This window comes from Epinephelus lanceolatus, chromosome 1, assembly GCF_041903045.1.
Source record: "Epinephelus lanceolatus isolate andai-2023 chromosome 1, ASM4190304v1, whole genome shotgun sequence".
NCBI classification, from domain to species: Eukaryota; Metazoa; Chordata; class Actinopteri; order Perciformes; family Serranidae; genus Epinephelus; species Epinephelus lanceolatus.
The window spans coordinates 15,202,522-15,229,911 of record NC_135734.1 but is presented as its reverse complement, the minus strand read 5'-3'; the positions used below and the strand labels follow the sequence as shown (position 1 = coordinate 15,229,911).

At 41.2% G+C, this 27,390-nt stretch overlaps 1 protein-coding gene across 1 annotated transcript; it reads left to right on the top strand.

Annotated features, from left to right (window-relative positions):
* Positions 1–12,217: 12,217 nt before the first annotated feature.
* Positions 12,218–26,522, top strand: npepl1 (aminopeptidase like 1). Its single transcript, XM_033627826.2, has 12 exons — positions 12,218–12,461; positions 14,692–14,877; positions 15,124–15,294; positions 15,473–15,562; positions 15,658–15,739; positions 16,935–17,077; positions 17,913–17,990; positions 18,097–18,197; positions 18,340–18,463; positions 18,651–18,827; positions 20,723–20,833; positions 25,478–26,522. Exons 1-12 carry the CDS (start codon positions 12,312–12,314, stop codon positions 25,634–25,636), a joined length of 1,572 nt encoding a protein of 523 aa, XP_033483717.1. The 5' UTR covers positions 12,218–12,311; the 3' UTR covers positions 25,637–26,522.
* The last annotated feature ends 868 nt before the right edge of the window (positions 26,523–27,390 follow it).

The following is a 27,390-nucleotide window of genomic DNA, read 5'->3' as shown; positions in this document are numbered from 1 at the left end:
CTCTAAACCTGCCAGATGTTCTCTGAGCCAACGCATTAGGCTTTCAGCCAACAGTTTGGCAGGGTCAGTATCTAAATGTGAGGCCTCACACTGCACCGTATGGCGGAGCATCTTCATAAGGGGTATTGTTTTTGAGGCTGACACGTGTTTCTCCTCAGACAGTTCCACTGTGGCCTGGTGGAAAGGGCCTAAAACTTTTACAGTTTCCCCAATTATGTCATACTCACGTGAAGTGAGTGGGCGAAGGTCTGTAGATAGAGAGGCCAGGGCTGCACCCACAGCTTCACGCTGTTCATAGAGGTGCTGTAACATGACCAGGCTGCTATTCCACCAGGTTTCTACTTCAATTTGTAATTTTTGTTTGGACCTGCCCATTGAGTCTTGCATATGGCTTAAACGGTCTTTTGCTGTGGTGCTGGTACGGAAGTAGGTCACGATCTTTCTCGATTTTGCCCGTATGTCGTTAAGGATGGGGACCTGGTCAAATGACTTTTGCACGATTAAATTCAGAGAGTGGGCAACACAGATGCTGTGCCGGACCTGCAGTGTCCTTGCACAGGCTATCATGTTTGATGCAGCATCTGTGACCAAGCACCTCACCTTACCCCTGATCCCCCACTCTTCCATTATGTTATTCTTCGCCACAGGCAAGTTGTCAGCTGTGTGGCTGTGGGGAAAATGTTCCACACCTAGCAAAATTGTGTTTAGGGTGTCTTCCTCTGTGATGAAGTGGCATGTTACGCAAAGGTATGCCTCCATGTTCATGGACGTCCACATGTCTGCTGTCAGACTCACAGCTGCAGCCTTCTGAATCTCTTCCTTTGCCTTCTCCTTTGCGGCTTTATTCTTATCCTCCACCATAGCCTTTAGAGCCTGGAAAAGAAAATAAAGGTGCATGATAGTCTATAAAGTAGTAGAATAGCAATCCTAATGTAGCAGTAGTAGTATAATACTAAATATAATATATTACTATAATACTAAATTACTTTAATAGTAACACCAACACTAGCATCATAGATATTTAACACAAACCTGTCTCGTTGGGAGAGTGTAAGCTGGATCAAGGACATGGATGAGGTTCCTGAATCCCTCATCTTCCACCACCGTGAAAGGTTGTGAATCTTTAACTATCATATTGACAAGCGTTTCACATCATGTTTTCTGCTACCTACACAGAAGCAACATTATGTCAGCATAGTAAAGGCTGTTGTGTTTCAGCCACAGTGAGGGGTATATTACTTGGCCTGGGATGTGGCTGTTCTTCATTCTCATGGAATGCATGGTAGTGTCTCAGCATACAGGTTGTGTTGTTGCTGTAAACTAGCTCTCTCAGGCACAGCCGGCACTTCACCTTCAACAATAACATTGTTAGGAGAATGCACACACATATATAGCTACATATAGACACACACACACACACATATATATATATATATTTGTTTTGTTTTGTTTTTTTTCAGCAGATACAAACTGCAGATGTCCTTCGCCTTTTGGGTGGCTCCATTTTCTTAGATATGTTGTCAGTCTCTCAATCCTCTGCACCTAACAATCTTCAGTATCACCTCAGATCAGAACACTTCCTGTATTTCCCGCGCCTTTTTAAACAACTCGAATGCTCGAGTCACACAATGAGGCAGTCACGTGATTTCAGACAAACGGGGCCTCTTTTGTCTTTGGTCACGTGATATTCTGAAAAAACGATACAGGCTTTGACCATAGGGCTTTGACACAGGCTTCATTTGGACACGCCCCCTTTGCTTGACACAGCCTGGCCTCGGGACTTCTGTATCAGAGGTAACATCACTACAGATAGTGAAAGCCAACGCATGATCTTTGATTAGGCCGACTCTGTTATTAGCGGCATAAGTTTTAGTTAGTTTCCACAGTTTAGGCAGTTTATTGGCTAAATCAGTACAGAAAATTACGACAAACGAGACATGCTCTTGAACGTGGTAAAAGCGAGTGAGTGTGCTCCAGTCAGTAACATGCTAGTTAGCTAAAGGCCCGAAGAAACACAAAACAACAATGGCAGCTGAACAAATAACACACCCAGAGCCATTTGACTTCTCAAGTCCGTCAGAGTGGCCAAGATGGATCCGATGGTTTGAGAGATTCCACATCGCATCAGGACTACAAGACAAGGACAAGGGATATCAGGTGAATTTGCTCCTATGCCTTGGGAGATGCAGCAGATGATATCCTGGGAGTTTTGCCATTGACAGAGGAAAATAAAAAGAAATATGATGCGGTTAAAGACACATTTGAGCAACACTGTGTAGGGAAACACAATGTGATTTTTGAAAGAGCTCATTTTAACATGAGAAGCCAGCAAGAGGGAGAGAGTGCTGAAGCATTCATAACAGCAGTGCACACGTTAGCAGAACACTGTCGTTTTGGTGTGCTTAAAGATGAACTCATAAGAGACCGAATTGTAGTTGGGATAAAAGACAGAAGATTATCAGAGCAGCTACAAATGGACTCAAGACTTAACTCTTGCTAAGGCAATACAAAAAGTGAGGCAGTTAAGAGGCAGCAGGCAATACTACACAGTAATGCAGTGGGAGGAGACCCCAAAGCAAATGTGGATGCCATAAACACAAATATGGAAAAAAGGAAAATAGTTCCAGCACTCAGGGGGAAAAAAATGAACAAAGACCAAAAGTCAGAGCTGGCACAAGGTGAAAAGGAGTGTTGCAGATGCGGAAGAGGACGCAAACATGCATGGAAAGACTCTCCAGCCAGAGAATGTCGAAAATGTCCCAAAAAAGGACATTATGCAGTAGCCTGTCAAAGTGGCCAAACAGTACACACAGTTACACAAGATGAGCCAGACAGCGACACAGAGGAGTATGCCTTTTTAGGTGAAGTGGATACAAAAACTACTAGTCCATGGATGGAAAAAGTACATCTGAATGGAGAAACCATTGCAGGGTTCAACACCAAGGTTTTTTTTCACTTGCCTGGTCGGGCAAGTTGGTCAGAGATCTACTTGCCTGAAGTCAGTTTTTACTTGCCCTATAAATATTGTTTAATTTAAGCGGCTATCAAATAACAGACTGCAGTTATTACTGTAATTACAGTGTCAGGGCTTAAAGCGAAAAATTTGTCAATCATTCTCCGTCTATAATTTTGCACCCTACTTGAACCATGCCCACCTCTATTTATTTTTCACCCCTCTTTCCAGTTCTGTTGTATTAACACCGGGTTTAATATATTTTGCTTTCATCTCTCTGCCCTGCTCTACTCTACTTCAATGCTACTTAGCTCTCTCTCTACTCTACCAGTAGACTACCACATCCACCTGTTGCACAAAAGGCACACAGCAGTGTTTCCCCTAGGATGGAGTTGTAGCAGCGGAGGTGAAGCACACGCATGAAAAATAATTTTCACATGCGTGAAACTTTTTTGTATGCTTGCAAAGCACAGCCTGCTGGGATGTTTCTGTGTATCTACTGGCACCAGAAGGGCTCTTTAGGACTAAGTACATAAAGTACATTTGTGCACAGTAATGAGCAGGTGAAATGTCTGTCTAGCTTACATATGAGGTGTCTCAAGATTTAGGAACATACAATTTTATTGAATATAATAAAAGTTAAAAGTCACTTGACATGCTGCTGTTTTGTGCTATGACCTATTTAAGTGCTGGAAGTTGTTATTTACGTGACAACGCCTGAACGCAACACAAGCTCAGCACGAATGCCGTGCTGCGCTGCTGTGCGAGGCTGCGAGCAGCATGTTTGTCTGTGCATAACAGCAGTCTGTTGATGGTTATTTAGACAGTGTCCATAACAATAACTTTGTCAGCTGACAAACTGCACCGGGCTCGGGGTCAGGTTTGGTCAGGAAAATGCGGCCCCAGCCACTCTAGCGTGCTCACCTGTGTGTGTGGCGGAATTCCGCCGTGCGCGATACAGAGAGCAGAGGAGAATTGTTAACGTGTGACCATGTAGAGACAGAAATGACACGATGGCATAACACCATAAATAGTATATTGTTATGTTATTATATGAAGCGTCCGTCACGCAAAATAATATCAATGGGGGCTGTGGGCAGGACATTGTTACACAGCTGTGCCTGTGACTTCAGGCAGAGAGACCGCTGCATCAGAGCCAAAGGAGCACGTTTTAAAATACATTTATTTTATCAATTAGTTATTAACTTTTACTATTTTTAGCAACTTGCCTGATCGGGCAAGTGAGTTGTTAGTTTACATGCCCGACCTTGAGTTTTACTTGCCCCAGGCAATCGGGCAATCGTTATTGTTGAGCCCTGCATTGACTTTAAGATCAACACAGGAGCAGACGTGACATCTATACCAGAGCAAGTCTTCAAACCAGAGCGAGATGGTAAGCTGAAAAAAACACTCAAACGACTGTATGGACCAGGCCGCAATCTGCTCAGTGTAAAAGGCTGCTTCAAGAGCAAAATGATGGCAAAAGGGCACGCCACAGATCAACATGTGTATGTGGTAGTCGGACTGACACAACCACTGTTGGGCCTACCAACAATAGAGGCCATGGGACTGGTATACAGGGTTGATGAAGCGACGGTGACACAGACCGAGGCAGACTTCAATGCAGCATACCCAGCAGTGTTCCAAGGGCTTGGCAAGCTGAAAGAGCCTTACCACATAATGCAGCAGTACAGAGAGAACACCACATCCTACCAGCCGTTGACCAAACACTCGCAATGATGTCAGAGGCAAAAGTCTTCACAAAACTAGACGCTCGATGTGACTTTTGGCAAATCCCATTAACGTCAGAGTCACAACCCCTCACAACCTTCATCACTCCGTTCGGGAGATACTTTTTCAACTGCCTACCTTTTGGTATTGCATCAGCTCCCAAACATTTTCAGAGAAGGATGTCGCAAATGTTTGAGAACTGAGGGTGTGTTGTGTCATGCAGACTATGTGCTCGTGTATGGATGGAACAGAAAGGAACACGACAAAAGACTACATTGTGTGCTGCAGAAAGTGCAGGAGGAAGGCCTCGCCAAGAAGTGCGAGTTTGCTCAGAAGCAGACAGTATTCGTTGGTCACAAGGTTTCTGAAAAGGGCATCGAGCCAGATCCAAACGAAGCAAAAGCGATCCTACAGATGCCAGAGGCAACATGCGTGGAAGATGTTCGTCGCCTTATAGACAAGGCAAACTGTCTGGCAAAGTTTGTACCGCAGCTGGCTACCATCACCGTGCCACTAAAAGACTTACTGAGAGAGAAAAATGAGTGGGTCTGGGGAGAACCACAATGGATGGCTTTTGAAAAGCTGAGAGAAGAACTGAGAGCACCAAAGGCCCTCGCTCAGTACTCCAACACAGCGGAGACGAGAGTAGCAGCGGATGCATCTGCATATGGAATAGGTGCAGTCCTCACACAGAAACAAGTAGATGACTGATGGCAACCAGTGACATACATTTCAAGAGGACTGACAGATACAGAGAAGCGCTATGCACAAATTGAAAAAGAAGCGCTAGCAGTGACATGGGCGTGTGAAAGACTAACCTCATACATGCAGGGTCTACATTTCACACTCTTGACAGACCATAAACTCCTGGTCCCACTGTTGAGCATCAGAGGCTTGGACGACCTGCCACCCAGAGTTCTGAGGCTCTGCCTGAGACTCTTAAGATATGACTACGACATCATCCACATCCCAGGAAAAAGCCTCATCACTGCAGACAAGGTGTGAAGAGCTCCACTGAGTGACGCACCGTCCTCTTAAGACCTACAACTAGAAAAGGAGGTTCAAGTGTTTGTCGATAATGTGGTGTAATCTCTCCCTGCTACGGACACACGGCTGAAAGAAATCAAACAGGCACAGCAAACAGATGAAACATGCAAAACAGTGGCACACTACTGTCTAATGGAATGGCCAGAGAAACATGGATTGCGACCAGAGATCTCACCTTACTGGCAGGTCAGATCAGAGCTGCATCTGGCAAGAGACCTTCTCATGAAAGGGGTAAGAATTGTCATACCTCAGGCCCTCAGAGAGGACATCATGAATAAACTTCATAAAGGTCATCAAGGAATCTCCATATGCCGTGCCAGAGCCCAGGAATCAGTAGGGAGGCCTGGTCTCTTTGCTCAGATCAGAAGAACAGTAGACCAATGCAAAATATGCCAGAGAAACAGAACACAGTACAAAGAACCTCTGATCCAGAACACAGTCCCTGAGCGGCCATGGCAAAAAGTAGGGATGGACTTATTTGAGTGGACAAAGAAGACATACTTGCTGATTGTTGACTACTTCTCAAGATACAATGAGGTAGCAGAACTCAAGGTGACATCAGCTGATGCAACGACCAGAGCTGTGAAGGAGGCTTTTGCTCATCATGGATATCCGGAGACTGTAGTGTCTGACAATGGCCCACAGTTCTCATCAGAGGCATTCAAAACCTTTGCATAAGAGAGAAGTTTCACACACATCATGAGCAGTCCCTGTTACCCACAAGTAAATGGCTAGGCTGAACGTGCTGTCCAGACAGTCAAGAATCTGTGGAAGAAGGACACTGACCAAATCAGAGCACTACTGACATATAGAGCCACGCCCCTGGCACATGGGTTCTTACCTGCACACTTACTGATGGCGAGAAACCTGCGCACATCACTGCCCCAGTCTCAAAGAAAGCTTGATTCTACATGACAGGCCTTGCAGGCTTTTTGCAGGAAGGATGAGGAAGAGAGGCGTAAGCAGGCTGCAAACTACAATCTCCACCACCAATCCAAAACACTCCCAGAGCTCACCTCAGGACAGAGAGTGTGGATCACCACAGAGGAAGCTCCAGGAACTGTATTAGGAACAGCAAACACACCAAGGTCTTACTTGGTAGTAGGGGTGTAACGGTACACAAAAATCACGGTTCGGTACGTACCTCGGTACACAAGTCACGGTTCGGTTTTTTTCGGTACAGTATTGAAAAAAATAGACAACTATTAAATATCTTTGACTTATTGGTAACCTTATTAAAACATACCACCACAGCAGTTAACTCTTTTTACCCAATTTTTGAATTTAACAATATATATAAAATCCTGCTTTTTCACATTGTTTGAATGAAAATAGAAATATAAAAGTGAAAAATAAAATCCTGCTGTTTTTTTAACACATTTTTTGAATGAAAAATATAAATATAAATTTCTGCTTTAACAGTTTTACTCAATTAAAATAAAAAGTACAGTGCAGCTGGTCAGCTTTAAAGCCTGCTCAGATTCAGTTTTACTAGGAACTTACTTAGCTTTCCCACTTTGTTAAAGTGCAATAAACAAAACATGCTTATATCTAAAGTGCAGCTTAAACAATTTTACTCAACTCCAATGGCGTTGATTATTTCTTTAGCGCAATGGTCAGGGAAATGCTCTTTCTTTTTAAACGACGACGATATCGTAGTTTGCACCAGATTGCTTTTTCTAGTCGTGCCGCTTAACGTTCAAACTCGGGTGGTGTCGCTTTAGATGCGTTAGCATCTTAGACGTGTTTCCAAGTACATACCCGACCGCTGTTCTGCAGTGTCGGCACACTGCTTTTGTCTTGTCCACTTGTTTATTTCCATCTTCGTATTTTACCCTGAAACCAAAGTAGGGAAGCACCAAAATGAAAATTTGTGGCTGAAGCCGAAGCCGAATATTATTAAACGCTTGGCCGAATACCGAGTACAGAATACCGAATATCATTGTTTAGTTTTTCATTAGTTTTTGCAGATGAACCCCCTCCAGATTAGTGTTGTCACGGTACCAAAATTGGGACCCACTGTGCAATACCAATGAAAATATCATGGTTCTGAGTAGTATCACGATACCACAGCGAAAATGAGGCAGATGTGCCTTTTGTCATTTATGAAAAGATAAATCACTTTTCTGTAATACATCAATGATATTTCAATGGAATAAATTACTTAGTGACTTATTCATACTTCAAAAACAGCATCAATAAGCGATTAACATAGGGGGGATCAAAATAAAATAAATAAATACAATAAGAATCAACCAGCCACCCTCCTCCCCTGACAAGTCCCTTCATAAGTAACGAACAGTCCCTAAAGTGCGGTGAGGTTTGTGGACCGTTACTGCCGGAAAGAGAAGAGGATATTATTGGAGTTGACTTCTCCGTCGCCGGTAACGTTAAGCCGATCGCCGCCGTATTTGACAGGAATACATTAATGTTACTGTCTGTGTCTGTGACCCCCGTTCAACCCACAATCGGTGGGATTCGCCTTTCGTTTCTGCTGCTGGTTGAAATCTGTAGGCTGCTTGCACAGCGTGCTGAATGATTTAAGCCTATTTTGCTCGCTCAAAACTATTTTTAGTCGCAAATGCGAGTGCCGTGACGGACGGATCGCCACACTGCCGACATTTTATTCCGCCCGTCACGGCACGCTGTTTGATTGCGTTATCAAAACACGCTGCTATTATTCGGCCTTGCTTTTAACTTATTCCACAGAATACCGAATGTGTGTTCTTTTGCAATATTCGGCCGAATATATTCGGTTACCGGTTAACTAGATATTTTAAATGGTTCGGCTCGCAAAAACGGAATTAAAATAAAATAAAATAAAATAATATCCTGCGCCCAATAATTCGGTACAGGGTCGTGCCGAACCGAAAGTCACGTACCGAACGGTACAAATACATGTACCGTTACGGCCCTACTTGGTAGAGACTGAGAGGGGTGTACTAAGGAGAAACAGAATCCACCTTAGGGCCACAGGGAACTCTCCTAGACAGCCAGCCATCACTGCATCAGGCAGGGTTTCAAGGGCTCCAGAGAGACTTAATGTATAAGTGAAAAGTGAATGAGAATTAAGATGTTTCTGAGTGTTTAGATTATCCTGTGTTGTTCAGTGTTATAGAAAACACTCCGCACAGAGTTGTTAAGCTGAGCTTTATTTTGCAATAGTAAGTTGCAGTGTTATATGTATACCTTATTTTAAGAAGGACATTGTTCAGTTAAAAAGAGGAGGTGTAGCGGTAGACTACATTACCCATAATGCCATGTACTGCCTGGCACATTCATTCAGTAAACACACGTTCTACTATGTACCCATGGCGTCCCGTCTCCCTCATTCTACAGGTCTCAAAGGTGGCCTTAATCTTGTCAGATTCCTTCATCCAGAGCTCTCTGACTTTTTCAGTCTCCTTCTGTGCATGGCGGCTTTCTTGAAGAGTTTCCTCTCTCTTCTTGCACTCATCTTGGTCTGACTTTGTGGCCTCTAAAGCCTTTTCCAAGTTGCCGATGTTTTGTTGGGCCACATGCAGCTCTCTCCCGAACATCCTCTGTAGAGTGGCAACCTGATTCTTCAGGTTAGCGTTTTGCGCAGAGCGCTTTGACTTGACCTTTTTCAGTTTGGTCTCAAAGGTGGCCTTCATCTTGTCAGATTCCTTCATCCAGAACTCTCTGACTTTCTCTGTCTCCTCCTTCTGTGCATGGAGACTTTCTTGAAGTGCAGAGATTTGAAGAGTTTCCGCTCTCTTCTTGCTCTCATCTTGGTCTGACTTTGTGGCCTCTAAAGCCTTTTCCAAGTTGCCGATGTTTTGTTGGGCCACGTGCAGCTCTCTCCCCAACGTACTCTGTAGGCTAGCGGCCTGATGCTTCAGGTTAGCGTTTTCTGAAGACAACTTTGACTTGACCTTTTCCAGTTTGGTTTCAAAGGTGGCCTTCATCTTGTTGGATTCTTTCATCCAGAACTCTCTGACTTTTTCAGTCTCCTCCTTCTGTGCATGGAGGCTTTCTTGGAGAGTTTCCGCTCTCTTCTTGCTCTCATCTTGGTCTGACTTTGTGGCCTCTAAAGCCTTTTCCAAGTCGTCAGTGTTTTGTTGGGCCACGTGCAGCTCTCTCCCGAATGTCCTCTGTAGAGTGGCAACCTGATTCTTCAGGTTAGTGTTTTTTGAAGACAGCTTCAGATTGTCTTCTTCAGCAGCCAGAAGAGCGTGTCTGAGTGAATGTATATTCAAGCTGGGACTGAGGTACTGCTGCTGCAGGTGGAGCATACTGCTGCTGTTGCCTGGGATACTGAGTAGGGTTGCGAGGCTGCACCCTACCAGATGTCTGAAAGGCATAAATACACATTTTAGCTAAAACGAGGTGCATCCTCAGTGGTAAAAAAGTACTCAGATCATCTAAAGTAAAGGTAGCAACACCTCAATGTAAGAATAACCTTTTGCAAGTGAATATCCTGCATTCAAAATTAGACTTAAGTAAACGTATGGAATTATTATCAGCAAAATATCCTGTGCTATTATTATTATTGGCTCATTGGATTTTAATTATTAACTATTCATTATTCTTATTTACTTTATGTCCTAATGGGATAGTCCATAACAAATATGTACAAAATGGAAATACAAGTACAAGTAGCTGACACTTTGGTAACACTTTATTTGGACAGTCCACTCACAGAACATGTATAGAGTATTTGTGACATCTCAACAGCTTATTAGTTGAAATTCAACAAGTTAACTGTTTCACTGTGACAATTCATGAACATAGCCACATAAATAATTTAGTTGAACTTGAACTATTCACTCAACCAACCTATGCAGCAGAGGTTGAGTCAATAAAATCAATGGAATTATTCTGAGAATATAGTGAATTGTCACATACACTCTTTAGATAAACATCTACAGATATAGCAGATCAGTTAAGCTGTTGAAATGTTATAAATACTCTGTAAACTATCTGTGGGTAGACTATCCAAATTAAGTGTTGCACCGAAGTACAGTTCTTGAATAAATGTACCTGGTTTACATTCACCATTGTACAAGCGATAACTGCTGCAATCGCTTGGTTAAACCTTAATGCACTGTATTCTAAATAAAATATATCTAACAGTATTTCTCTGTACATGTCATAAGCTGTAGCATTTTGCTGTCAGGGTAAAATAAATGTATAAACAATGACATATTGACTCATCAAACTGTTTGAAAATTGAGCCACAAACCGATTGATTGTATTTGTTTAGATGCAATCAGACCTAAAATAAAGAAATGAAAGAGCACGCCTCAGTTCTAGCTCAGTGCCAAATGAAATTTGCCCCCAAAAAGTCTCTTGATTAAATGAGAAAATTTTACCCTTGGTCTCAAGTTGTCTCTTCTCTCCATGGTGAATGGATAAAAAAGTTGTGTAGGAGATCAGGATTCAGTTGGTTAAAGAAAACTGTTGACAGATATTCACTTATCGTTCACTGACTGTAGCTCACCGTAGTTCACCGTAGTTGACTGTCTGAGTTGACGTACTGACACATACTTCCCTTGTGTGGTGGTTCTGATGAAAATGTTCTAGAATGTTGCACCAAAGAGATTCTTTGGACCAATCACTGTATTAGTCTATAGTATGAATAGTGTCCCAGAGGGCCTTTTCACTTTTTTTTCCCACATCTCAAAATCTCAAGAAAGTTCATCAATGCTTTGAAAATGGGTTATCTAGTAATCAATGGGCAAGACATGTAACCTTGGTATAAAAAAAAAACATGAAGTGAAATGCAGTCCATTTTCAACGCTGAACCAAGGAGGTGCCATGACCTTACAATGAAAAAATAAAGTGTCAACACAAACAAGATCAATCAATTAACCTGTTGAAATGATATTGCTTAAAAAATAAAGGTAAATTCAAAATCCACCGAAAGGTACTAAGTCTGTTTAAGTGGTAGATATTATTAGTAACTCCTGCTATGCATTTATGAGGTGACTTCACATTTGTTAATGTCTGTGTAAATATGCTTTGCCACATATTTACTGCAGCACAACGTAATATATAGGAAAAAATAAATACAAATGAACTTAACAAATGTAATTTAGGTTTGGTTGGGCTTTATCGTCCCTGATGTTGTCACAGTCCATAATTTTATTTCAGCATTTGAGAGGCACACATATGAAACGGGGTTTGGGGTCCTCCATTAGACAAATCTGAGTATCTGAATTCTGGTAAATTTTTATGCACCAATTTGTGCCTTTTCTGCATCAATTTAGGATACAAATGTCTCTTATTTTTGTTTTTATTGAGGGCTAAAAATGCACAAGTCCTAAATATAGAGGAGTACGTGTGGATACAGATGTACCAGTGTTCAGGTCAATGAAAATGAATAAATGAATGTATGAATGGCTTCATGGAACGTTAGTTTCTCCTGAGCGCCGGTAGAGGATGATAGAGATAACTTCACAGCCGCTATAAATTCAGCCTTTTCGCCCTCTCCCGGCTGCCGTCGCCGGTCCGGGCTGCACTAGTGAACCATAGATATATCTATGCTAGTGAACGACAGCAGTCCGTCCACTGTAACGTTACCGTCAGCTAGCTGTCTTTCTAGCTAGTCACAAACATGGCGAATGTGGTACTGGAGTTTAAGGCTTCAGCCGGTGACTCCGAGCCACAGAGTCGCCCTGTCCTGTTCATCGGACAGCTGCCCAACCTGCAGAAAGTCGGCTGGAGCCAAATTAAAGGAAAACTGCAGCCGGTCGTTAGCAAAGAGGTAATATTGTGAATGAAATGACAGCTACTGTTAGCGCTATGCTAACCCAAGAAAGCGCTAGCTAACACCGCTAGCTAAATTAATGTAATGTTAACGTTAACGATACTTGAACACCATTAGCTAGCGAGCTAACGTTAACTAGTCTCATAAATATAACACTTATTAATCAGTTTGTTAATCAGTTAATCAGTTTGTTAATAAACTAGTATTGATGTAGCTGTAGAAATGAACAAGACGTTAACTGTCTTGTCACCGATAATTATTTTCTGTAAGTTAGTCAGTGGAGAAGTGAATTTCAACGTCAGTCTTGTTAATTATAACAAATAATATAATGTCTAACTTAATTGCTTAATAAACATTAATGCAAGTTGTTGGATCTTAACTAGCACTTTACCAACACCACTTCATTTACTTTTTAATCAAAACATTTTACAATTGTTGAGTTGAGGTTGAATTTTCCATTTCCAGGCTTTGAGAGAAATTCATTTCCCAGATAATGGCAGCATTGTATGGCCATGAGAGTAATGTTCTTAAACTGGGGGACATTTTGTTCATGTAGTTTTTTCAGGGTGGCACTGAAAGGTCCAGTGATCAGACTCAGACAAAAATACCCTGCTGTCATGGTATCTAATGGAGCTCGAAGCAGACAGTCGTGCAAAGTCCTCACAGGTGCTTGTGCAAAGGTGAGAGCAAGTCTATAAAGAGAGACTTGAGAGAGGGAGTCTGTGAGGTCAAGGAAAGGTCTCCTGTCAGTCCCAGAGCCTCTCAGTATCCTCCGACAATGATTAACCAACATTATTTTCTAATTGTACTGCTCTAATTATTCCTGGGTGGTGAAAGGTCTTTGCCGTACTTGAGCTGGTAATTATGACACTGTTTGGCTGCACCTTCTCATTTTTAAAATGCCTCGTCACATTTTCCATTCACATATTGAATGATTTCCATTTGCTATCGGTCGGTTTAGATGTTGGGAAAAATTAAGCATTCAGCAATCTTTAAAGCGATCAAACTTCGCACACACGTATAGACACATGGATGAGTCTTACAGTCTTACATGGTTCGTGGCAAACAGTTAACAGTTGACTTTCTTGCCCTAAACAGTGATATATAGAAATATTGTCCTGGAAGGTAGTGTAGTGTAGCTGCAGACCAAGCTTTCTCATTTGCCTCATTAAACTTTAACCATGCAAATGACTGTAGAGTCTACATGGATTGATTATTTCATTATAGATGAATGTGCCAATCAGTTTTAGATTAGCTGTTTAGGCCTGGAAATTGGTTAAAAAATGCCCCAAACAATTTTCCAAATCCCAAATATATTCAGTTTACAATCTCATACAACAAAGAAAAGCAGCAGTCCACACATTGAGAAGTTGTAACCAGGTAGGCTAATGTTAGAAAGCTTTGCTTGATAAATGATTTAAATGATTAACCAGTTATCAAAATGGTTGCAGATGAATTTTTGTGGCAATCTGATTGATTAAAGCTGCACCTGGTTACTTTTATAAAAATAACCTCTTGTCATATTTGCTGAAACTGTAACTATAGTCACAAAGTAGTCCATGAGACACTTTCCTCCTCCTACTGCTTCTGATGGCAATTGCTAGAATCTACCATGACTGTTGGAAAAAAGAGCAAATTGACCACAACAACATCCAGGCAGCGCTGATCAAATTTGAATCAGGATTCTGTTTATGCATTGCCTATTTCTGGCCTCATATGTTTTCAGAAACATATTTTAGTGTGCTGTTTATCTTTTAAATGGAGAAGGTTTGTTCCATATGGTAGGTGGTGCTCTGTTTGGCTATTTTCAACATGGCGCCCAGGTCACAAACTTTATCATTTTACAGTCAAACAGTACACAAAAATATGTTTCTGAAACTGTTTTAGATGAGAAATAGGCAATGCAGTAACACAATCATGATTTATATTTGATCAAAGCTGCCTAGTTTGACCAATTGACCACAGTTAACGAGCAGTGACTGGCATGATTGGTTGTTTTCGTTCATGTGCTGTAATGCCATAAAAAGCACTACAAGAAAGCAGAATAGCGTGATTTTTTTTCCCCACAGATTATCTGTCTCATTTAGTGCTGTGTGAATATAGTGGCAGTTTCAGTAAATATGTCAGAAAGTTATTTTTATAAAAGTTACCAACCACAGCTTTAATCCACCAATTGTTTCTGCTCTACTGTTTCAATAGTAAATCTTAAATGTCCGTTTTGTCTCAGATCTGGCAGGCAGCTCTCGGCGCTTTGAACCCGAACCCCACGGACAGCTGCCCTCTGTACCTCAACCATGCTGCGGTGGCTGCCCTTCCTTCACGGGTCAGCAGGCACAACAGCCAGTCCTCTGCTCACTTTGTGTCCCGTCTGGTCCGTTCCTGCCTGCCTGGGGGGAACAACCGCTGCATTGTGGTCAGTGTCTCCAGAATTTTATTTGTTCTTGTCTATTGCATAATAGTGAGAGTGAAGCGAATTTCTTTCTTTTTCTCACCTCCTTCAGGGAGCAACTTTAGCTACAGAGCAGATCTGCTGTTAATACAGGTTACCATCCTTCTATGACTCCCTCTGGGAGTCCTATGGCACTTAAATCTGGGTCACCCAGTAGAGGGATAGCTTATGTAGCCAAGTGACTGATATGAGTGTTTCTGTCCTCCTCAGATGGTGTGTGAGCGTCCAGATATGTTTGCGTCCGCCTGTGCCATCGCCAGGGCCTTCCCCCAATTCTCTCGCCGCTCCTCGTCTTCACGCAGGGCAGAGAAGAAACATGTTGCTGTAGAGTTTTTGATTGTTGGGCAAGAGAGCAGTCCTTTGGATGTAGCAGAACTTGAGGTACTTCCTTGTTCTTTTTGGTTGGTTTGGTTTTGCTCTTTCTTTGCTCATCTTTTTATCTTTTTTAACATGATCTTTCAGGACCAGTAAGATGCTGCGTAGAAATAATATATTTTTGAACCATTATGGTTTATGTTCACCGCAGTTTGTCATAACTTAAGGCTTTTCTTCTCTTCAGTGTCTCACCAACGCTGCTTACGGAGTGCGGATGGCAGCTCGGATTGTGGACACACCGTGCAATGAGATGAATACAGATCACTTCTTGGATGTAAGTAAAACTCCACCTTTTTGTTGATGTTGTTGACTCCACTACAGGAACATTTTGATGCAGCACCCTGTCACTGACATTCATTTCTGTTTCAGGAGATCAAGGCTGTGGGAACTGACCTTGGAATAACTCCAGTGATCATTCGTGGAGAGGAGCTGAAACAAAGAGGATTTGGAGGTAACATGCCTGTATACATCTCTTTATGTCTATGATTAGCTTATATTTCAACAACTCACCTGCTAGAACAACTGGTTAACTGTATATGACCTTTTTCATTGAATGTTTTTTGTTGTTGAAAATGGCAACAGTCACTTAAAACAAAGAATATGGATGCATTAAAGCTAATTTTGCTCTGTTGCTCAATTTTATTTATATATAAACTAGTCCATACCCGGGGATGTGTTATGTATAGAGGAATAAGAAATCAAAAACAGCGTATTAGAGGAGATGCAAAATCAGAGCGCTGTAAATGCACTGTGTAATAAATATTAATGTAAGACAAACAATGCACACTGTATTTAGAAACATGCTTTATGGCAAAATACGTGGAGCATAGTTTTGGCTGACGGCACGGAGGCACGTGCGTGCGTGGGGCTGTGCGCGGGTACACACATACACACGCAACACGGATAAAGAATGAAAGAAACAGTGCAAAGTGCAAAGCGCAATGTTTAGTTTGTAATCTTTGTAGGCTAATGTCAGTAAAGTGAAAATATGTAATGGCTGGCTCGCGCACACAGACACAGACGTGCGTTCGTTCAGTTAAATAATTACCTTAGTCTTCAGCAAGTGTTGGTGCTTGCAATTGCATGTCCCAGCCATGAACTGTGGTCCCAGCGCAGGTGTTCTCCGCGCATGCGCAGCTCTCACTGCTAATGGTGCTCACAGTATGAATGGGTAGTGGAAAAAAACGCAAATATAAACAGTAGAAATGTGGGGAAAATGCAAAAACGGCATCGTGGCTGTCTGCACATGACCAAGATGAATATATAAATAAAATGTGGTATTTATTTACCATCTGCTATTTTAGAAATCATTATTCAGCAACTAACAAAAGTTCATTAATCATAAGATAAATTGCCTTTGCATTCATCCAGTCTGAAACTTAACTAACTTTAATTTTATTTTTACTTTGCCTTGACATTTTTATTAAATCCAGTAAAACAACTTCATCCTTCCCAAAATATTAAACTCTTATTTGAAAAAGCTTAATTTCAGTATCGGGAAAATAACGTGCCTCTATAGAGCAAAAAGCACATATATCTGTCTTTATCTAAGACATGACACATCCTCAGATTGATTATTGGTAGTTAGGATTATTTATTCGTCTCCTTTTGTTTTGTTTTTTTTTGTTTTTTTTTTACCGTGTCAGGCATTTATGGAGTTGGCAAGGCAGCAGAGCATCCTCCTGCATTAGCAGTCCTAAGCCACACACCAGAAGGTGCAACCCAAACCATCGCATGGGTGGGCAAGGGCATCGTGTACGACACTGGAGGACTCAGCATCAAGGGAAAGGTACCCCCATTTTTCCTTTGGAAATGTGTAACTATTTTGCATCATGAGCATCATTAGCATTGTTATGCTAATGCATGGGAACATCACTGCAGTAATTATATAGTGAAATGGTTCAAACCTGCATATTATTATGTTTTACCTCTCTGCATTTATGGTATACCATACAGGAATTTCCTAAAATACAATGTTAAGACTCTAGGGATGAGTCGGCATAAAAAATTTCAAACCAGTTTGAGAATAAGAAACAGCTCACTGGACCGATACACCGCATTTTATCATGAGGTGTCTTGCTTGACTCAGCCATAGATTGTAAATTAAGATGGACAACATGTTCCTCTATGGGTATAAAAACCTAAATACACACTGCTGCTGTATTTAGTTTTTTTTTTTAGTAAAATAAGGAGACATGTTGAAGATAATTCCTCATTTGAACATCATGAATCAGCTGTTCATGTTACCATCTTGGTGCTTTAAAAGGGAATAACAGGAATAAAAACAAACAGGGTGTCTGACTGAAGTTTAGCTCAAAACGATGCACTGCATCTCTCACGGACAGTAGGGACCCCTCCAAAATGTCACAGTGTTTTGGCCCATTCACTGAACACCTTTCAGACTGCTGCCTTGAAAAAACTGAACTCTGCAGTCGTCTTGGTGATCCTTGAACCTGCACGCTATGATCTGTTAAGCTTTAAGCCTATTCGCAGTAATCCGTTCACGTGTAGTTGCTGTTGCATGCAGCAGTTTATGTAGTAGTGTCATATGCAAACATAAAATTAGAGTGCAGATAAGATCCCATTTCATCACATGTAAATATGTTTTTTGGGGTTTTTTTTAGACCACAATGCCAGGGATGAAGAGAGACTGTGGTGGAGCTGCTGCCATTTTGGGAGCTTTCAGAGCTACTGTCAAACAGGTGAGTTTGTGGATTATCCCTCAGCAGCTGTCACAGCTGTTCTAGCCTCCTCTGTCTCTCTGTAGCAGAGTTATTTTAATCAGACTCTCTCCTCTGTTTGCTCTAGGGCTTTAAGGATAACCTCCATGCAGTGTTCTGCCTGGCAGAGAATGCAGTTGGACCCACGGCCACACGTCCTGATGATATCCACACTCTCTACTCTGGAAAGTGAGACCATCTTTAATGATAATAATATTATAAAACTGCCTGATTTGATTTGTCTGTGCCCTCACAGTATGATTGCACATAAACTGGGCTGTGGTGTATAAAAAAATAATCTGTTATCTGTGTGTGTGTTTTTTTTCTCAAGGACAGTGGAGATCAATAACACTGATGCAGAGGGCAGGCTGGTGCTGGCAGATGGAGTAGTGTATGCCAGCAAAGACCTGTCAGCTGACATTATTCTGGACATGGCCACACTGACGGGGGCACAGGTGGGTGACTGTATTTCCAACCTCTATTGCAAGTCAGTAAATACGGACTCAAAACATTGGCAGCATTTATTCTATTTTTTTAATCAACACAGTCCTCAAAGAGAGCAAAAGCAACAATGAATTTAGCCTCCTAACAAGTATTGTTTTTGTATCTAAAACTTCTTTGTGTGTCTGTTTTTTTTTCCAGGGGATCTCCACAGGGAAGTACCATGCAGCTGTGATGACTAACAATGAGCAGTGGGAGGTTGCGTGTGTGCGCGCTGGCCGCAGCAGTGGAGATCTCGCTCATCCTCTGGTCTACTGCCCCGAGCTGCACTTCAGCGAGTTCACCTCTGCCATGGCGGACATGAAGAACTCTGTGGCAGTAAGTGACAAACTACTAATTCATCAAAACCAAATCCACAAAGGTCATGGAAATCTGATGTACCGTAAAACTTCAGTTAAGCGCCGAGGTACTCGCCAGGTGTGGCTACACGTTTTGACAAATAAACCCAGGTCTCCATTACGTGGCTAACTGTTATATATTAATATTTAACCTCTTGTAAATATGGACATCCATCCTATCCATCCCCACCACCATTAGCTTGATTACATTCTCCACAATTTAATCGATCAATTCATTTTACTGAAACCATGAGCACCAAAGTATTGTTGATTCAGATTTATGTGCATGGTAAAGGAGAGACCAAAAAAGTGGTGACTTCCTACCTTCGAAGCAGTCATAGAATCTGAATATGTGTCCATTCCTTAATTATTTTTATTCCTTCTGTCCGTAAGGGTCCACCAAACAAGAGGATCAAAATGTTAATTCATCTGAGTTGTGAATATGGTTTTAAGAGGATAAAGAGGTGTTAATGTGGGTATGCCGTAATACTCCGATGCCCGAAAACAAGTGTTTTAAAATCTGTCTCTCTCTCTGTCCATTTGTCCCAAATATACACAGGTTGAGTTCAGTTATTGAAACAAATGAATGCTCAGGCTATTTAGCAAAGTTTTACAGTATCTGACAGTTTGGAGGACTACAAAATTAAATTGTGTACTTTAAAAATACACTAAAAGAAGTACACTAAATAGGCTTACTGGCACTTGTTTTTAGACGTTGTCCAGTGTCATTGTAGCTCACTGTTCCTGCATCTCAGTTATCTTTTGCACATTGTGCTAGGGTCAGTACAGGTTTTCACTGCTTGGTTGGTCCAATTTAAAGCTTACAACAACCAAGGCACTTCTTTATGTTCACATCAGAGCCTTGTCGGAATATTTATTGGTGAAGACTCTACCTTGAGGGCGACAAAGTATCTGGAAACTCGAGTTAATCTTGCTCTTTTGACATGGATCGATGTAGATAAACAGGGTAGAGTAGCTGTGCTTGATCATATACAGGTGGTAGGTGATGCTGTGTGAAATGCGAAACATAAAGTTTTGATTTTCAGTAAATCTGCATAAATGGTTGGCGTGTGCACCAAAGGCAGAATGTAATTTCAATGACAAGTATTACCTGGGAGGCAGCACTTGAAAACCAGTAACAAATGACTAATTTCCATCGCATGGTTCTGCTTGATTTGACTCGCTTTTGGTATATTGGTATCCACTAGGTGTTTTTCTTTATTTCATTTTTCACTGCAGATCTCCTTCAGTGTAGGTGGAATTTTCAGCTGTTTGCTGTTGTGATGCTCATTTTAGCCTTTTTAGTGTACTTCTTTTAGTGTATTTGTAAAGTAAACAATTATATTTTTTGTCCTCCAAACTGTGACATCATTCTCAATGGAATGCGCGCTGGATCCTTTCATCGGCAATCAAACAGAGGGACATCTGCTCTGCACTTCATCAGTGGTACTGCATAGTGTGTGTAGCTTACGGTGTAGTTTTGCAGGCTAAGTGAATAAAAAAATTATATCTGCTATTTATGATTTAAAAATGGTGGGTTTGTGCACGCAGTCCCATGTCACTCAAGTGATGATTCTCTGCGACCAGTCACTGGTCTGCAGTGTTTCAACTGATCTTCCAGTATCGGCTCAACTTGCTTTAAACCTCAATCAAGGTGGTACCAAAAAACGTACCAGGTGCTATTTATAACTTTTGACAATGGAAAACTAAAAAAGAACATGTCGAGTTGAATCGAGCCGTGCCGTACCATGCAATGGAAATGTGAAGTTAGTGTAGAGATCACAAAGTATTTCAAGTAGGATATTTGTTTGATGACCGACATTGTTATTTATTTTGAGGAGTTGCTGATGTTTATCATCCTTCTTGTTTTGACAGGACCGAGAGAACGCCCAGAGCTCCTGCGCCGGCCTCTTCATTGGTTCCCACTTGGGCTTTGATTGGCCTGGTGTCTGGGTCCATGTTGATATCGCCTCTCCTGTCCATGCTGTGAGTAACTGGGAATTGGTGTCAAACAAATATTGTGCAATCAGTGCTCTGACTTTCACCCTGAAGCAAATCAGGTGATAATCATAAATTAGTAAAGTGAAAGTTTTATTGGTTGCATGATATGTCATGACTTCAGTTGATAAAGACAGACGTGTACATAGAGCTATACAGGATCACATAAATCCAACTTTTGATATCAAACCTTCAGCCAAGGACTAACTGAGCTTAATATTTTTTCACCACAGAGTAATGGAAATACATATTATAATGGTACAAAGATATTTGTATCTGCGTATGAGTTATTGTGTGTCTTGATGCAATATCAGCTGTGGAAAATATTCTTGTCATTTTATTGACTCAGTAACCTGAAAGAAGAGAGTCAGCAGAATGTGTAAGGAAGTTGGCTGCTGTGACGCATCACATGTCCTCTTGGTTTGACTAAAACTCATGTTGATCATTAAAGAATAGGCCAGGTGCTAACATGAACCCTGAAACAGGTTTTTCCTGCTGTAGTCATTCCTCCTGTTCATACTGACAAGGCCTAGGTGCATTTAAGAGGCAGTTTTTTCCTTTATACCTTTCTGGCATTTCAAGTTTTACGGTATATGACAGTATTTGTGTAATTAAACAACTGTCAGTGTTCATTCAAGCTGGGCAGAAAGAAAATTAAACTCTCTAAAATTGTCTCGGTTAGTCCTTCCACTGTTCCAACTATCACCAGCACTGGTTTGGTCGAAATAAACCATTAATTCACAGAGTTAGGTGTGAAAATATGCTGGTTTTACATGCGACCTCCCTTGGCATTGCTGGCTTTATTGCTGTAACATTATCCCCACCACTCACAGTCACCGACCGTATTTCACAGCTCAGCTGCCTGTTCCACCAGTAGAGAGACTGACCTCTGGAGTGTGCTGTGCACTACAATATATCACCTGAAAACAGGATCTCTACATGAGTTAAACAGAAAAACATGTTTCTGACTGTATTGAAAATCATACTTTTTGGGATTTTTTTAATACCCTGATATACCATAATGTTGGGTTCACACTGGACCTGGAAATGCCACAAAATGCACTTACTTTCCATGAAACGCTGCCTGCTACTTTTGCCACCCAAGTTTAGCCATTGGGCTGTTTACTGTAGATGTGCCGCAGTGCCAATCTCCTTGCCTAGTGCAGTCTGCAGTGATAATTTCGGTGTCTGGTCACACACACACACACACACATACTCACATAAATACGCAGACCTATGTGTGTTTAGAAAAATGCAGAAAAACACAATTGCTTGCTGAACAGCCAGGCAACTGGGCGAGTTGTAACGATGCCAGTATCGGAAATGCCTCTGATGGCTGCACTTTAACCTGTGTCTTGATCTGTGTCAACAATGGATAATAATAATTAAAAAAAAAGTTTTATGGCATTAACTCTACTAATATGTATTTATTTCTTAATATTTTACATAGAGTTTTAGGAGTTGAGACATACAGCAATTCATATCCCATCCATTTTTATTTTACACGCTGGTATTGGATCGGTACTTGGTATCGGCAGATACCTAAAGTTCAGGGATCGGAATCAGTATCAGGAAGGGAAAAAGTGATATCGGTACATCTCTAGCTGCTTGCAGCGTTCTTGAGAATCGCTCATCCAAACAACTTCACACTTGACACTGGGCTTCCTTGGATCCTGAGCAATACACCTGCCATGGCATAGTTGTAATGCTGGAGTGTATGCATCATTTGCTGACAGCTAGCTGTTTGGGACCAGGCTATTTCCAAGAATAAAGGCATTCATTCAGAAGGTTACATTGCTGATGCTTGAAATGTTTGAGTTTGCTACAGTGTAACATCACCAGCCTCTCTTTCTTCTTCTGTTCTTGAATGTACTGTAGCGAGCGACAGAGAACGAGCTGTACCTAGCATGCCCTTCAGCAGTGTAACAGTTAATAGGGACCCTCTCTTTTACACTATACAGTGTGGACGTAATGCACAACTAATAAATATGTTCCACAGATCTCAACAGCTTGCACTCCACACATCACTTCCTCAGGCTCTCAGCAATACACCTACCATGAATGAAGTCGATTGGATGAATGGTTTTCATGGAAAAAAAGAACAGACAGACAGAGACTCCTTCCATTTTAGTTCGATATGGTTTTCATGTGGTACAGAAACTAGTTGAGCCTGCAACATTTATTGAAACACCAGCTTCCTCTGCGGATAGACTGATTTCTGCTGCTTGGGCGTTATGAAACTCATAATGCAACACTTTTGAAGGAAGTAAAAGCAGCTGATCTCACTGATCGTGACTGGGGCTCTGTTATACCTGCTCATTATGTATAACTTTAATTCATACATTCCTGCAGGTGTGTCAGGATTGTGCCAGCCTCTCATATTTAAAAAAAAAAAAAAAAACACAAAACCCTTTTCTATTCTGGTCCTGTGATTCAGCTCATAACAATTCGTCTGATAATCACTTATGGCACGGTCACAATGAGCAAATGCAGGTGAGTGCCTATCACCTGCTGAGGTGATATTCATGTTGAATGTGGGAGGTGCCAGGTATGATGCACAGAAGTTAGTTAAGAGTAAAGTTAGCTTGCTAGCTAATGTAAGCTAGCTAATAACTGGGTTCTCACGGATTCTTAAAAAGCCTCAAAGGCAATGAATTCATTTACCTAAAAATAAGGCCTTAATTAGTATTTAATGTCTTAAATCACTCTTTCAAAACTCTTAAAAAAGCTAAGACATAAGAAGTACGGTTTTATAAATCGTTTTTTTCTGACATTGCATTGTAAAATCTCAATAATTGGTAACCTACATATATATTTTCTTAAACAATTTACGGCATTTTTCTTGCATTAGCATCACACAGATCAGGATAGCAGAACCAGCAGCACTCATTTTACCCTGGACAACATGGGGAATTTTGAATTTCAATCGAAGATTTAGTGGCATGCCTGAAACCAATACAAGGCAGTGTACTTTTTGCCAATTCTTTTTTTCAAAACTCATGGTTGGGTTCGAGGCAGTGGAATCCCACATGCAGAGTGAGGAACACAAAATTACCCAAAAAACTTGCCAACAAACAGCAGGTATTTCCAAGTTCTGTTTACCCTCATCATTGCTCATTGTAAAATAGGTCTTAAATGTCATTCTGAGCGGCGTTAAAGTCTTAAAAACCTTGAAAATAATGCTGGGACTTGGCCGGTCAGAGTTCAACAAAGTTGAACTTGATGTAACACGAAGATGCAGATTTGCTTTGCCACCTAGGGGAATGTTTATTCTTTGTCTGTGCACATTGAAGGGAAGTGGAGTTTACCAGTGTTAATTTTGCTCATGTGTGAGCATACCTTTATAACATACTGAAGTCTGCAGTATACAGTCAGGTCCATAATTATTTGGACAATGATATAGTTGTCGTCATTTTGGCTCTGTACACCACCACAATGGGTTTTAAATGAAACAATGAATACCTGCTTAAAGTGCAGACTCTCAGCTTTCATTTAAGGCTTTTTTCAAAAATGTAGTATGAACCGTGTAGGAATTACAACCATTTCTTCACACAGTCCCCCGACTTTAAGGGCTCATAAGTATTTGGACAAACTAACATAATCATCAATTAAACAGTCAGTTTTAATACTTGGTTGCAAATCCTTTACAGTCAATGACTGCCTGAAGTGTTGGACACATAGGCATCATCAGATGCTGGGTTTCTTCCCTGGTGATGCTCTGCCAGCCCTTTACTGTAGCCGTCTGCACTTCCTGCTTGTGATTTGGGTGTTTTGTCCTCAGTTTTGGCTTCAGCAAGAGAAACACATGCTCAGTTGGATTCAGGTCAGATGATATGACTTGGCCATTGCAGAACATTCCACTTCTTTGCCTTAAAAATGTCTTTGGTTGCTTTTGCAGTATGCTTCAGGTCATTGTCCAACTGCACTGTGAAGCATCGTCCAATGAGTTTTGAAGCATTTGGTTGAATCTGAGCAGATAATGTAGCCCCAAACACTTCAGCTTTCATCCTGCTGCAGGATGAAAACTGAAGTGTAAAGGGCTGGCAGAGCATCACCAGGGAAGAAACCCAGCATCTGATGATGTCTATGGGTCCAACACTTCAGGCAGTCATTGACTGTAAAGGATTTGCAACCAAGTATTAAAACTGACTGTTTAATTGATGATTATGTTAGTTTGTCCAAATACTTATGAGCCCTTAAAGTTGGGGGACTGTGTGAAGAAATGGTTGTCATTCCTACACGGTTCATACTACATTTTTGAAAAAAAGCCTTAAATGAAAGCTGAGAGTCTGCACTTTAAGCAGGTATTCATTGTTTCATTTAAAACCCATTGTGGTGGTGTACAGAGCCAAAATGACGACAACTGTATCATTGTCCAAATAATTATGGACCTGACTGTATATTTATCCCTCACCAGTTCAGTCTTGCCTCAGAAATGATTTTACAACTTCACTGTAACATTTACAGAGAATCGGATTTTAGACCAAACAAAGTCTCATGTTTCAGTCACAACCACTCTGAATAAAAAAGAGAACTTTACTGGCAGTGGAATAAAGATAACTGCAGGGTAAGTTTACGGTAACAGCGCTGTAATCTGACCTTTATTTTTTGTCTTATGTTCGGTCTCTGCAGGGGGAGCGTGCCACAGGATTTGGTGTTGCTTTGCTAATGGCCCTGTTTGGCCAGGCATCCGATGACTCCATGCTGAACCAAGTGTCTCCTCTGGGTGCAGCCACCAACATGTCTGAAGACCAGATGGAGCGCGACTGCAAGAGACGAAGACTGGTGTAGGACACACGCCACGGTTTACTCCCCAAACCCTGACCGCTCCGCGCCTCCACACACCGAAACCGTTGAAACAAGTGCTCATCCGGTTAGAATTAAAACATTTTAAACTGTGATCCTGTGTTTGATTAAATTTCACTGAATAAAACAGTTAATCAAAAGTAAATCAGGTGTGTTACACATGATGAAACACAGGCCTTCATTTGTCCTCATGACTTGGAACTTGCTGCACTGATCAACTCCGTAGCTTCTCCATCTTTCAGTTGCTCTTGAGGAAGATGCATTGATTATCATGAAATCTGAAAAAAGCAGGTGGTCTATCTTCATGTCAGATTAATTAACCAATCTTTATTTTGTCCAGCAGTTATTCTTTATAAATGTTTATATTTTACGTTGTCAGTACACCTAATGTCAATTCAAAGTTTTACCTCATAAAACCTTGTTTTTTAAATATCCACCTCATCTGCAAGCATTGTTGTACGTTGATACTTTGATGCAAATCAAGGATTATTGCATACATGTCGTCTTTGTGAAAAATACTGCATCAGGATCAGCAAAGCTAAAGTTTTCTGTTTTGGTAACCACTGCACTTTGTACTCACCCTGTGTATAGTTGGATTGTGTGATCTCTGGACCAAACTGAGGAGTGAGTGCGTACTGCGGTTTTTAACAGTTTCACAACGGTGTCAGATGAATAACTGACAGGCAGTGCCACAGTATGCTTTGTCAGCACAAAACACACAAGATGTTAAGTGTAACTTCAAGTATTAGACAAAGTCCAGCGAAAGTATGATGTTTTTCCACCCTTGTGACAATCACGTTGTCCTTCAATAAAGGCGGTGCCATCTCACCTCTGTTTGGATGTGAAATAAAATACAGAATGCTGACAAAAATGTCTCAAGTCAAAGTACATGTATCAGATTTTTTGTTTTGGTGGGAGAAATGATCAGGGAAAAGCTGTCAAGTGGACATTGAGTTCAGATTTCTTCCTCAGGCAAGAATCAACTTGCACATTCACCACTTGAAAAGTTTTATCCCACCTAAAATTAACTTCAGTAATTGATAGCGTCACACATCACATGTTGTTACATTTGCCAGATTTTACTCTTGAGTGTCTGTTAAAAGGGTTTTTTGTTACACAGTTTTGCTGAAGCCTTACTCTAGACCACCAGTCAACATCAGTCTGTCATTATTTAAAGTTGTTCAGACCCCAAAACAGCCAGTCAGCATCAAACTTAAAGGTCCAGTTTGTGGGATTTAGGGGGATACTGTATATTGGCAGAAATTGAAAATAAGTATGTTTTCTTTAGTGTATAATCACCTGAAGATAAGAATTACTGTATTTTCCTTACCTAAGAATGAGCTGTTGATGTCTACATAGGGAGGTCCTTGTCCACAAAGATCGCCATGTCGCATTACCATGTTTCTACAGTAGCCCAGATCGGACAAACCTAACTGGTTCTAGATAGGGGCATTCGAATTTTCACATTGGCCACTGCAGTTAGAAGCCCATCCACGATGAGTGTCAGAAAAACACAGATTTTTTTAAAAGTGAAAGTCCTTTATTCAGTGTTTTTACCAGTTTAAATCACTGGTCTGTTTGTTTTGGAGAGGAACAGAGCTCTGCAGATAATTCAGCTCCCGACAAAAACCTCCTGATCATCTGGATCTTAAGTAATAAGAGAAAAAGGGTGAGCACACATCGGCAGTAAAGGAGAACTGCTTATTTGTAACATGAAACTGCTTCATTCAGTCTTTTTA